At 58.9% G+C, this 11,362-nt stretch overlaps 6 protein-coding genes across 6 annotated transcripts; 5 read left to right on the forward strand and 1 right to left on the reverse strand.

Moving 5' to 3' along the window:
- Positions 1-116: 116 nt before the first annotated feature.
- On the forward strand, positions 117-950 carry DQ04_05621000 (hypothetical protein; the record flags this gene model as incomplete). Its single annotated transcript, XM_009314289.1, has 1 exon — positions 117-950. One exon carries the CDS (start codon positions 117-119, stop codon positions 948-950), a length of 834 nt encoding a protein of 277 aa, XP_009312564.1.
- A 319-nt stretch (positions 951-1,269) lies between these two features.
- On the forward strand, positions 1,270-4,188 carry DQ04_05621010 (hypothetical protein; the record flags this gene model as incomplete). Its single annotated transcript, XM_009314290.1, has 1 exon — positions 1,270-4,188. One exon carries the CDS (start codon positions 1,270-1,272, stop codon positions 4,186-4,188), a length of 2,919 nt encoding a protein of 972 aa, XP_009312565.1.
- A 100-nt stretch (positions 4,189-4,288) lies between these two features.
- DQ04_05621020 (hypothetical protein) lies at positions 4,289-6,817 on the forward strand (the record flags this gene model as incomplete). Its single annotated transcript, XM_009314291.1, has 1 exon — positions 4,289-6,817. The coding sequence occupies one exon, from the start codon at positions 4,289-4,291 to the stop codon at positions 6,815-6,817; it is 2,529 nt and encodes an 842-aa protein (XP_009312566.1).
- Positions 6,818-7,136: 319 nt separating this feature from the next.
- Positions 7,137-9,020, forward strand: DQ04_05621030 (alkylated DNA repair protein alkB like protein 6; the record flags this gene model as incomplete). Its single annotated transcript, XM_009314292.1, has 1 exon — positions 7,137-9,020. One exon carries the CDS (start codon positions 7,137-7,139, stop codon positions 9,018-9,020), a length of 1,884 nt encoding a protein of 627 aa, XP_009312567.1.
- Positions 9,021-9,870: 850 nt separating this feature from the next.
- Positions 9,871-10,707, forward strand: DQ04_05621040 (hypothetical protein; the record flags this gene model as incomplete). The annotated part of the gene is made up of 1 exon (XM_009314293.1): positions 9,871-10,707. The coding sequence occupies one exon, from the start codon at positions 9,871-9,873 to the stop codon at positions 10,705-10,707; it is 837 nt and encodes a 278-aa protein (XP_009312568.1).
- Positions 10,708-11,035: 328 nt separating this feature from the next.
- On the reverse strand, positions 11,036-11,362 carry DQ04_05621050 (hypothetical protein; the record flags this gene model as incomplete). Its single annotated transcript, XM_009314294.1, has 1 exon — positions 11,036-11,362. A coding segment is annotated over one exon (327 nt), but the record flags the coding sequence as incomplete, so codon positions are not given.

Genomic DNA, 11,362 nt, shown 5'->3' on the forward strand with positions numbered 1-11,362 from the left:
TGCTTGGGCTCGATGCGGGCAACCCGCAGCACGCCACCAGCGAGGGGGTGCGGTCGCAGTACCTGCGCCTTGCCCGCCTGCACCACCCCGACCTCAGCAGCGGCGATGACCACAAGATGACGGTCGTCAACACCGCCTACGAGCTGCTGCAACGCAGCGGGGTGCTGAGCGCGCGTCCTGCGGAGAACTCGGGAGCCGATACGGAGGAAAAGAACGGCAATAGCAGCAGCAGCAGAAAGACAGATGGGGGGTCGCGCTTTACGCCCAAGGCGGGACTGCGGCGTCGCCGCGTGCCGGACGACTTTGCGGATGGCGACAAATGGAGCATGAAGTCCACGTTGGAGTGGGACACCATGATGAACTCCGCCTTTGGTCTGAACGGCGTGAGCGAGGAGGAGCTGAAGAATCCAGCGAACCACCCGTTCAGCCATAGCAAGTTCTTCTCTTTTGAGGAGGACACGACGATCTACCGCATGATCCGCGGCGGGGCCACCGTTCGGCAAGTCGCACGGACATTAGGGAAGCCCCCCACGTTTGTGGAGCGGCGCCTTCACAACGCACAGTTCAAGCAGCGCATTCAGTATGTGCTGCGACACGAAAAACGCCAGAAGCAGCAGCGGAAGGGCGCGACAACTGGCGGGGCCAACACAACGGAGCGCATCTTTGGTGCTGGAGATGAGTTCCACACGGCGTTGCGGCAGCAGCAGCAGCAGCAGCAGCGCCCCGGCACGGAGGACCGACGGAAGAAGGAGTGGGAGCCGACTGTTCCGGATTGGGAGGTGCCGGCGTACTTCGCCGAGATGAGCCTGGAGGAAAAGGGCCGCCACGCACGCCTCCTGCGGGAGGAGCAGCAGCAGCAGCAGGTGCCGTCCTGGACGAGGGCGGCGTCCAAAGTGGGGCGGTCTTACTCAAACTACGCCCGTTTTGCCGGAAGGAAACCGGCAGCTTGACGCATTTCAGTTTCTCTGGGGCCTATGCGTGCCTGTTGTTTCTGCTTCTGTTGCTCAATCACAGAGGAGGGAGTTGTGTTGTGTAGTGTTATGCCCACTGCTGTATTCGCAGTCGTTTCTGCCCCCTTTGCAGCCCACTCAGGGCAAACACACAGAGTGCATGGAAAACATCCCCCTTGACCGCTCCTTCTGTGTTTTTTTTTCTTTGGTTTGCTTGCTTGTTTTGGTCTTTAATGCACAGCCCAACGAAGACACTAGTAGTTGCAGGTTTTACTCTGTGAAGTTGGCGTTCCTGTTAGCCCTACATCCCGTTGATGCAATGTGCAGCGTTGACAGCGAGTGGGCCGTGAGGGAGGCGCTGCTGCTGTGCGCGGAGGGGGACCGCTGGGACCAGGCAAAGAGCCATGCCGCGCAATGCAAAGTGTACACCATGCCGTACGTCTTTCCTGCGCCGCGCTGCAGCGACGTAGGCGGCTCCAGGAATAGCAACAGCAGCAGCAGTAGCAGTGGCGGCGGTGAAAACAAAACCAAAACGAACGTCCACAAGGGCAACCATATAAACGGGCATGCGACAGCGGAGACCTGCACCGTGACCAAGGTGGTTACGAAGATAAGTTGCAGTATGCAGGCATTTACTGCCTTCATTACCACGCCGCAGAACGTGCAGTACTATGAGGACGGCGTCCTGTTGTGTGACGTTATCGACGAACGCGGCGATGCGCTGTGGATGCACACCGCGTACGACCGCCTTCCGCCACTCGATCTGGTCACGCTGCATCGCTGCGTCGCGTTCCACCTCCCCGAGCGTCTCAATTCGAACGAGCCATTGCGGCGCTTCGTCAGTAGCGCCGCGCGCCGGCGACACGGCAGCGCATGCTGCAACGGCGCGTCTGATCTGCTGGCGTCGCAGGTGTATGTGTACGCCATCCGCAGCGTCGCCCACACGCGGGCGCCTCCCACCTGTGACTACGTGCGCGGGTGGGTGCACCTCTCCGCATTCGTCGCCTACGAGATGCCTGGCCCGTGCGTGCAGCTTTCCTTCGTGCACGCACCTGGTGTTCACGCCGCGTCTGTACTCGGGTGGTGTGAGGAGAAGATCGCGCGGATGCGGGACCTGTGTGAGATGCTGCAGCGGATGATGCTGCGGGGAACGCTGGCGCTGCAGCAGCAGTTGGCGGAGGCGAGCACCGCCGTGAGCTCCCCCGAGCCACGAGAGCCGTCGTTCCACATCGAGCACAACCCGTACGCCCCCGGCAGTCTCACGCCGGCGCGGCGGCGTGTGCTGCGGCCGCTACTGAAGCTGCACGCCGCCGCAACATGGCGCTTCGTGCTGGTTCAGGAAGGCTGCAAGGTGGAGGAGTGTGAGGCGCGCCAGTGTCTCGCCGCGCCCTCCCTGCTCAAGGCGTACCGCGTCTCCACCTCTATTGCGTGCTCCCTCGCGACGTTCTTTCGCCTCGTCGGGGACCCGCTGCAGACGCACCGCTACGACGCCTTTGTGGACAACATAACAATCATAGACTCGGAGGATGAGGGTGAGGTGGTGTACGCGCGGTGCAAGCAGCTCGCCACACACACGCCGAAGCGCGACTTCTGCATGTTCTCGGTCACGGCTCTCCTTCTGCACGAGGAGGCACGCGAAGAGCAGCTTCTGCCGCTGCCGTTGCGTGGCGACAGTGGGATGGTGTACGTGCAGAATGCCCTTCATTGTAGTCACCGCCCCCTTTGCGAGGGGTACGAGCGGCAGGTGGTGTACGCCTTCGGGTATGTCGCCATCACCGAAGCAGCATCGGATAACCACGTGCAGGTGCACCACATTGTATGTATTGACTCCAGCTGCGCCTCGGAGCAGCGGCTTGAGATGGCGACGATTCAGGAGCATTGCACACGCATGGCGTGGGTGCGGCAGGTTTGCGAGGACTCGCAGCGCACCACCATGGCCACCGGTGCTACCACCGCGCAACGGACAGCCGTTGCATGTATTCCATTTGATAAAGACAACAACAAGAACGATATGGCCAACGAAAAGAAAGATCCCACCGTGTTTACTGACATTCTGACATTGGAAGAATCTATTTCATTGGACCAGAGTTTCCGCATCCAGACCAATCTTGCTGGAAATGACGACTTTGATATGACGTTTGAGGAGCTTGAAGAAATATTTGAGCCGTACTCGTCCTCCACAGCTCCGCTAGTAGCAACAGCGACTACGATGACAACAATCACAACAACAACAGCAACGACAACAAAGGCGGCGGGGGCTCCTTTTCGACGAGCATCTCCAGTTGCACGACTGAACCCTTCCCTCAACGTTACCATAGAGGAATCACCCGTCGCTGCAACAGCGCCTGTACCGGAACCACCACCCCTACCAAAACCACAACCGGCAGCTGCAACAACAACAGCAACAAGGGCCCTCGTTGAGCAGGACAGTTGGTTAGACGTGGAGGATGAGGAACAGCCAACGAATGCTGCGCCGTGCCATCAGTGCACAAGACAGCCACCACAGCAGGCACCGCAGAAGCAGCAGCAGCCAACACAACAGGTTCCTGAACAGCAAAAACAACAGCCACGCACAGTGGACTTCCTGCAGGTAGATGTCCTAGCGTGCCGCCACTTGACAACGCAGCACACGACGAGGCATCATCTCTTCATTCTCCTCCGCACCTCTGCCGCTCGGGCGCAAACGGCGCTTGTGGCCTTCACAAGAAATCCCGTCTTCCACAGCGAGCAAGTCTGCTTCGAGGGACCACAGGGAAACGCCATGAGCATCACGGCGGTTCTGCAGACAGCCTCTGGGAAAGTGCGACGCTTCGGTATGGCCATCATCTCGTTGCGTAACTTGCACGGGTCGGCGCCGCAAACGCGGCGAGTGGCGCTGGTGCGGAAGTTTGGCAGAAGCGACGCGCATGTGTGCGGCGAAGTGTGCCTCACGTTACGCGGCGGCGGCCTCAACGCGCGGCCTGGCGCCCCCCTCCCAGTCGAAGCGGAGGAGTCGCTGCGGCGCCGCATCCGCCACGTACTGATAGCAGCCGGCCGCCGTGACTTGCATCGTCTCGAGTGGCTCNGTCGGGAACTGCAGCAGCAAGACTCCGCGCGAGATCGATGCGGTGCTTGCGCGCTACAAGCGCAACCGGCAGGAGATCGTCACCGCGACGGTGGTGGATGTGCGGGGTCTGACAACAGCAATGGGAGTGCCGCTGCTCAACAGACCCGCGTGCCACGTTCGTCTGGAGGCTAACGGCACGTCTTGCTGTACACGTGTCGTGCCTCTCCAACAGACAGCGGTGTTCAACCAGTCCTTTCAATTCCCTATTGGGGCAGAGGTGGCGATTCGCGTCATGGTGTTTGCCGCTGCCGCGAAGGTGGGCGAGGTACTCGTCGTTGCGGCACTACAGGAAGGCATTCGCACGCACACACTTGTACGTGCAGCCGGCACGAGTGAAGCGACGCCATGCGGCTCAATCACCCTCGCGCTGCTCAGTAACATCTCTTCAAGGGAGACGAGCAAGAATAGTTACAGCAGTAGTGGTGGGCGTGATCGCCGCCGCCGCCGCCGCCCGCGCGTTCACTTTGATCACGCGGAGACTTCGAAACGCATAGAACGATTACGTTTGTTTCTCTGGAAGCACCGCCGCAGTGCGCTGCACAGATTGGACGTAATCGCCACATCGGTGCATAACTTGGATCGCTACATGAAGACGATCGGACCGGAACCACCCTACTGTAACCTGCGCGTGACGGTTAATCGGTGGGAGGCGTCGGCTCCCGAGTGGGACAGCCCAACAGAAGCGTCAGCAGCAACAGCAACAGTCATAGATCTCGGATCCGCGTCAAGCGGCACTGGCTTCTCAAAACGGGCCATAGTGTATGCCGTTGTTCAGGCAGGGCTGCATCATTGCGCAACGGGCATTGTGCGCACCAGCAACACTGGTGTGGGTGAATTTAATCATACCGTGACCCTCCAAGGTATTCTACCGGAGCGAGACGAACTCGTCATTGCTGTTGTCAGCAAAGGATTCGCTGGGACCGAAGATGCAGAAATGGGTCTGGCTGTTCTCTCGCTCCGCACGCTGGCGCGGAAGACAGAGACGGTACTCACTCTCCCGCTTGTGCGTCATGCCGGCAGTAGTGATGCTCACTTCAAAGGACTGGTGCAGGTGAGACTCTTCGCGGTGAACTTTGGCGGGGTTCCTATTTTGAGCAAAGGGCCCACCGCGTTCCGAGAGCGTGTGCAGCGGCTGTTGTACCGCTACGCCCCAGAGCAGCTTCACCGCACGGAGTCCCTCCTCGTAGATTACGCAGGACGCGAAGGGGAACTCGTGCGTGAGCTGGAGCAGCAGTACGGCCCGGATGTGATATCGTCGCCGATGGAAATACGCATCATCGGCATTCGCGACTTTGCGCCCGCCAGTGGCTGCTATGTGAAGGTGTACCTGGACGGGGAGGCGGTGCTCCGCACATCGCAGCATGACGGCGCCACGCACATCACATTTGCAGCAAACGACGTCAAGAACTCGGTGACGGTGGAGCTCTATGACCCTCAGCACTCACGGCTACGCTTCAAGGTGGCGCAGCACCGCTATCTGCAGTCGATCACCATGTCATTTGCCGAAATACGTCTGCGGAACATGGTGGCGGGGACGGCGAATGAGTGCTGGGTTCCGCTCTTCGACTCTGACGGTGGCTTGATTGGGCGTCTAGGTGTGGTACTCAAGTCCGACGGCTTCATCCATCGCGAGGCGGCAGAGGTTGTGAGGGCGTGCGAAGACGTCGAAAATGACGTTGCCTCGCTGCTCCGCAAATACAGGCCGAGGGCGCTGCCGCTCCTTCAGCCCATTATGACGGAGACGAGCAACCTGGAGACTGCGCACGCGGAAATACGGAGTCGCGTCGCCACACGCCCTGTTGCCGCCACCGTCTACGTTTGCATCGATTCACTCTGCATCAACCGTCCTGACGCACGACAGCAACAGCAGAGGGATTGGGATGAAGGGGGGACTCATGGCGAGCAGACGCAAACAGTGACGGTGAACTGTGACCGTGAGGAAGCTTCTATCATTTGGTCTGCGCCAGAAGAAAGACAGGGCGCCGTCGTTCGACTTGACATCCCAGATGTTGGCAGGCGCGGACACCACGAGCTCGTGATAACCGTCAAGCGCCAGGCCGCGGCCTCGGGCTCCTTGTCTCGTTCGGGTAAGGTGAAATCGCGCTCCACATCGCGCAGTAGCCGTGCCACATCTTCGCGTCACACCATTCATCAAACCTCCTCTCAAGCGGCTGAGTTTGGCCGTGTGGTGGTCTCCCTTCGAGCGCTGCTCACACCAAGTCTCTACGACGCTTCTGAGCGTATAACATTGCCACTGGTGGCATTAATGCAGGAATCTCCTGTGAGAAAAACACTGCAGCAGCAGTCGATTCTACAACAACAACCAAGTGTCGTCGATGTGGGATTTCCCTGCAACGACGTTATTGGTGAAATTACTTTAAGCGTACGCCTTCCCGTACTCGAGCAAGTTCCATCCTGGCTACAGTTAAGTAGTGCCCAGGTGGAAAAGCATGTGGCGGTGGATCGTGCGTACATCCGCTACTATGAAGAGCAAATCCGTCACCTTCTGGCTGATCACGAGCCGCATTCCCTGTTGGATCTACACTACACGCTGTATGAGCGTGATGTGGCATTTGGGAAGTGGAACCTATCGCTGCGTGATTGGAAACGAGCGCTGCAACGACGTTTTGGAGTAGTCAACGCTTTACCAGATTCTCCACCGTCTTGTGCCGCGCACGCGATAAAAGTCGGCAGTGGTGGTGCCAAGGTGAATGCTGCTGAAGTGGATAGTTATGAGGAACAGTCAATGTGTGAAAAGTAAACCCAACGGCTCTCTGTAGAGGTTAAAGGGATGGACACCTAAGCCCCAAGTGAGCTTTTTTGTAAAATGCTTCATCGTTTATGGTCTATTTTTGTTATATGTGCGTTTCTTTTTCCCTGTATGCGGCTCTGTACCATTGACAATGCGTGCCTGTCCGAGATGTTTTGTCTGTTTTCGTTCATTGTGTCGTTGCTGCTGTGGCTCTTGTCGCTGTTTCTATGGCTTCCACTGCTCATGATGATAGATCTTTTTTTTTTTTTGGATTGGTTTCGTTAGTTGTTTCAAAACAACGAACTGCTGAGGCGAAACATATCCCGAAATGCGTCGCTACCATCTGTTGCCAATCCTCACTTCTTCTGCTGCTGCTGCTGCTGCTGCTGTTGTTGGTGGTGGTGGTGGTGGTGGTAGCAGTGCTGTTCCTCGCAAGGCCCACTGGCGTACAGCTAGCTGTGCACTGCGGCACAACAGCAGCAACAGCACCAGCAGCAGTTTCGGCAACGTGGAGGAGGCCATGAAGACGTCGGGCTTTCAGTTCTCCACCCCCAACTTCTCCGTGGATGGCACGAAGGACATGGACGCCGCCGAGCTCGTGCAGGACCTGCAGACGAGTCCCGTGACGCGCCTTGACTTCGTGCGGGACATGTATGGCCCGTGGCTCGTGCTGACGGAGGAGCTACAGGGGGAGCTGTTCATCGACCACGACAGGATGGTGTACCTGCGACCGGCCAACGGCCTCGGCTTCGGCGTCGGCCGCATCGACGTCGCCGACGCGTGCGCGACGGGCATCGCCTTCACGCTGCAGCTGGAGTCCTACACGTACCCCGTGACGGCGGTGCAGCCGCCATCCACAACCAGCGCGGTGGAGGTGACGGGCCTCGTGAAACGCGTGCACGCCAGCGCCGGCGACTACGCGACGTTCTCGCTCGTCGCCACGTGGCGGAAGAAGGATGGCAAGAGCGGCAACTTCAACGCGGCGAAACTCTCCCCGTGGGACCCTGCCACGAACGCGAAGCCGTGGGAGCCAAAGGCGGAACTGAAGCAGATCTTCGAGCAGGTGTTCCCCAAGCCGCTGAAACTCACATCACACATCAAGCGGATGCAGGCTGCGCGAGAGACGAGCAATAGCAGTGGTAATAGTGATGCCGGAGGCAACACCGCCTCTCTTGCTGCTCCGTATCACATGTCTCTGGATCAGTACCGTGTGGGGAGTGTTCCTGATATCTATTACATTCCCAACTACATTTCAGAGGAGGAAGAGGAGCAAATATTAGATCTCGTGCGGGACACGCCGAACGAACTCAAGACGCACCTCACCAAACGAACAGCACAGGAGTGGGGATGCACCATGTGTGATGTGTGCAATAAGAGTTTTGTGGCAGACCGAAACATGCCGCCGTGGGTGGATGCGTGCAATGACATGCTGCTGCACGACGGCATCTTCACCCCGAGCACGTTCCCCAACAGCGTTCGCGTGCATGAGTACAGTGTCGGTGAAGGCATCGCCGCACACTGCGACGGCCCTATTTACTTCCCAGTCGTTTCTGTCCTGTCACTCAGTTCGCCGTGCGTCATGTTCTTCTACGCGCGGCGGGAGCCGCACACACAGCCAATGGAGCACTACAACGACACCTTCCGCTTCACCGAAGGCATTTCGACGGAGCGGCCGATACAATCCGTCGTGCTGGAGCCACGCTCGCTGCTGTTGTTCCGCGGTGAGGCGTATCACTACTACCCACATGGCACCTCTGACCGCGCCATCGACGTGCTGACGCCCGAGCTCGCGGGGGAAGTGGTGAACCGCCACCTGCTGAAGGATAAGGACGTTACAGAGGTGCGGAGGGAGCACCGCGTCAGCATCACAACGCGCAACCTGCTGCCGCGCTGCAACCACCAGCCTAGTCGCACCGAGTATGGCATGAAGCGTGCGTGGTACATCTATAACCAGCTGCCGGTGCCGGAGCCGCTCGTGACACCCGCCCCGCCGCATGCGGGGGCGACGACAGCGCCAGCACCAACACCAACAGTAAGAGCACCAGCAGCGAAGCCGATGGAAGAGCCCCTGCCGTCGGCCAGGACGGCTCTCGCGGGCGACAGGTTGGTAGAACTCGAAAACAAGGTAGACCAGCTGCTCCATAAGCAGACGGCTCTTGAGCGGCAGGTGGGCGAAATGCAGCAGCTGATGGCGGCAGAGGCNACAAGGTAGACCAGCTGCTCCATAAGCAGACGGCTCTTGAGCGGCAGGTGGGCGAAATGCAGCAGCTGATGGCGGCAGAGGCAACGTTTCGCAGCGAAGTGTCGACGGTGCTCGGTCACCTCTCCTCCACGGTGCTGGATATCGACAGCAAGCTTGACACCATCCTCGAGGAGAGCCAGAAGGCGGAGAACAAGGAATAGCCAGCCGTCAACGCCGCACATCCCACCTCTCTCTCTCTCACACACACACATGCACATACACACTTGAGTATGATAGTAATACGACGGCACAGGAAAGGACGGGAGCGGGCAGGGCGAACAATGGTACCTAACTCATTCCCAACGGACCCACGAACGCACATACTTACATGCGTGCGCAAGCGCGCTTACAGAGAGTCGCCCTTCGCGTTTGTCTCTTGACTCGCTGCTGATTCAAAGCACACGGACGGAGGCGGCAAAGGGTTCAGGCACATGAGAAAGGAGCATTGCGCCGCAGGTGGTATCCGCTCTCTCTCTCTCTCTCTCCCTATTTCTCTCTCTTGGGAGGAAGGATAAACAAAAGGAAATAAAGCCGCCTGCTGCCCCTTCCATGCCATCTTCAATTGTTTAAACGTGAATTCCGCATCTCCCAGATGATGCTTCTTCCTTTCTGTGTGCTTTTCTCCCTGCCTCCCTCCGTCCTTCTCTCTTTCTCTATTTCACATTCCTTTTTTTTTCTTTTCCTCATTTTGTCTTCCATTCTTGTTGGAACTCCCCACTTTCGCGTTGGTGGGACAAAGGAAAGGGGGGGGGCGGGTGTGCTGGTAGGGGTCTGCCTCCAACGCACTGCCGTGGGAGAAGGGGGGGGCCACTCCGCCACAATGCAGGAAGAACACGCCGAGGAGTTGGAGATGCTGGTGTCCATGTTCACCGACGAGATCAGCCGGCACCCCACGGACGCGGCGACCCTCGTCGTGACGCTGGCGTTCCGCTTTGTGCTGCACATCACCATCCCGCCGCACGGCTACCCGGAGACGTCGCACCCGTCGCTGTTTGTTGTGGCGGGGCCGAACGCGCCACTCATCAGTGAATTCGCCACACAGTTGACGCGGGCCGTCCGCGACGAGGTGCCGCTGGGCGGCCCAATGCTGCTGCAGGTGGTCATCCTCGCGCAGGACCTCGCTGCACAGCTGCAGAAGGCGCGCGACGCCGCGGCGACGGAGACGGAGACGCACGCACGGGAGGAGGCGCAGACGCAGCTCGCAGAAGCGGCAGCGCGGGAGGCGCGGGCAGTGCAGGTGTGGGCCAGCGACGCCATCGCCGACCGCAAGTCCAAGTTCGTCGCGCANATGGCCCGTGTGGACTCGGAGGAGATGGTGCGTGCGGTAGTGCTGCATCTTCGGCAGCAGAGACACATCGCGGAGGCGGCGCACCCGACCATCTACGCCTACCGCTTCACCGACAGCAGTGGCGTGCTGCACCACGACTACGACGACGACGGCGAGACGGGTGCCGCCGGGCGCATCATGTTCCTGCTGGAGCAGATGAACGTGGACGGCTACGTGGTCGTCGTGACGCGCTGGTTCGGTGGCATCCTCCTCGGCCCGGACCGCTTCAAACACATTATGGAGGTGGCGCGGAACATACTGCTGACGATTCCGCAGCGGCAGCAGGAGGAGGCGGTGCGGGCACGGGCGCGGCAGTCGAGTACGCGGTAAATATATATATATATTGCCACCGCCCATAAGAAGAAAAGAGAAAGTGGAAAAAAGAGGGTTTCTTCTGGTGATTGTCGGTCGTGGAGATGGTGATGGTCTTGGAACTGTGCACATGGGGTTTACTGTGTGTGTGTGTGTGTGTGTGTGTGAATGTGTGAGTGAGTGTGTGTGTGTGTGGATTGTTGTCTCTTGTGCCATCGTCTATGTTTCTTGGCACACGGCGCAAACAATTGAATGCCGCGCCTCCGTTGTGCAGATCAGCATCCCCACCAACACCCGCCTTCTTGTGCTTTACATATTGGCTCTTACACAGTGTGTGTGTGTGTCGCTAGCGAGGTACTTGAATTGCACCAGCGACAGAGAAAGAGAGGGGGAGACTCCAGTTGTAGCGGTGACACATGTCGACGTACGTCAATGTGGACGGTTTGTACAGCGCGGCCTCCAGTGTGCCGCTCACCGGCGGCCAGGGCGACGCACAGGAGGAGGAAGCGGGAGAGAGCATGTGCCCCTCGCTCAGCTTTGAGCAGCGCCTCATGGGCTTCGGTGTGTGCTTTGGTCTTGGCTTTCTCTTCTCCATCTTTGCATGGGTGTCGATCTTCGCGCTTGACTTCGACACCTTTGCGTTCATCAACACCGTGGCGAATCTCACGTCGAT

Source organism: Trypanosoma grayi, assembly GCF_000691245.1.
Source record: "Trypanosoma grayi strain ANR4 Tgr_562_V1, whole genome shotgun sequence".
In the NCBI taxonomy this organism is placed as follows: domain Eukaryota; phylum Euglenozoa; class Kinetoplastea; order Trypanosomatida; family Trypanosomatidae; genus Trypanosoma; species Trypanosoma grayi.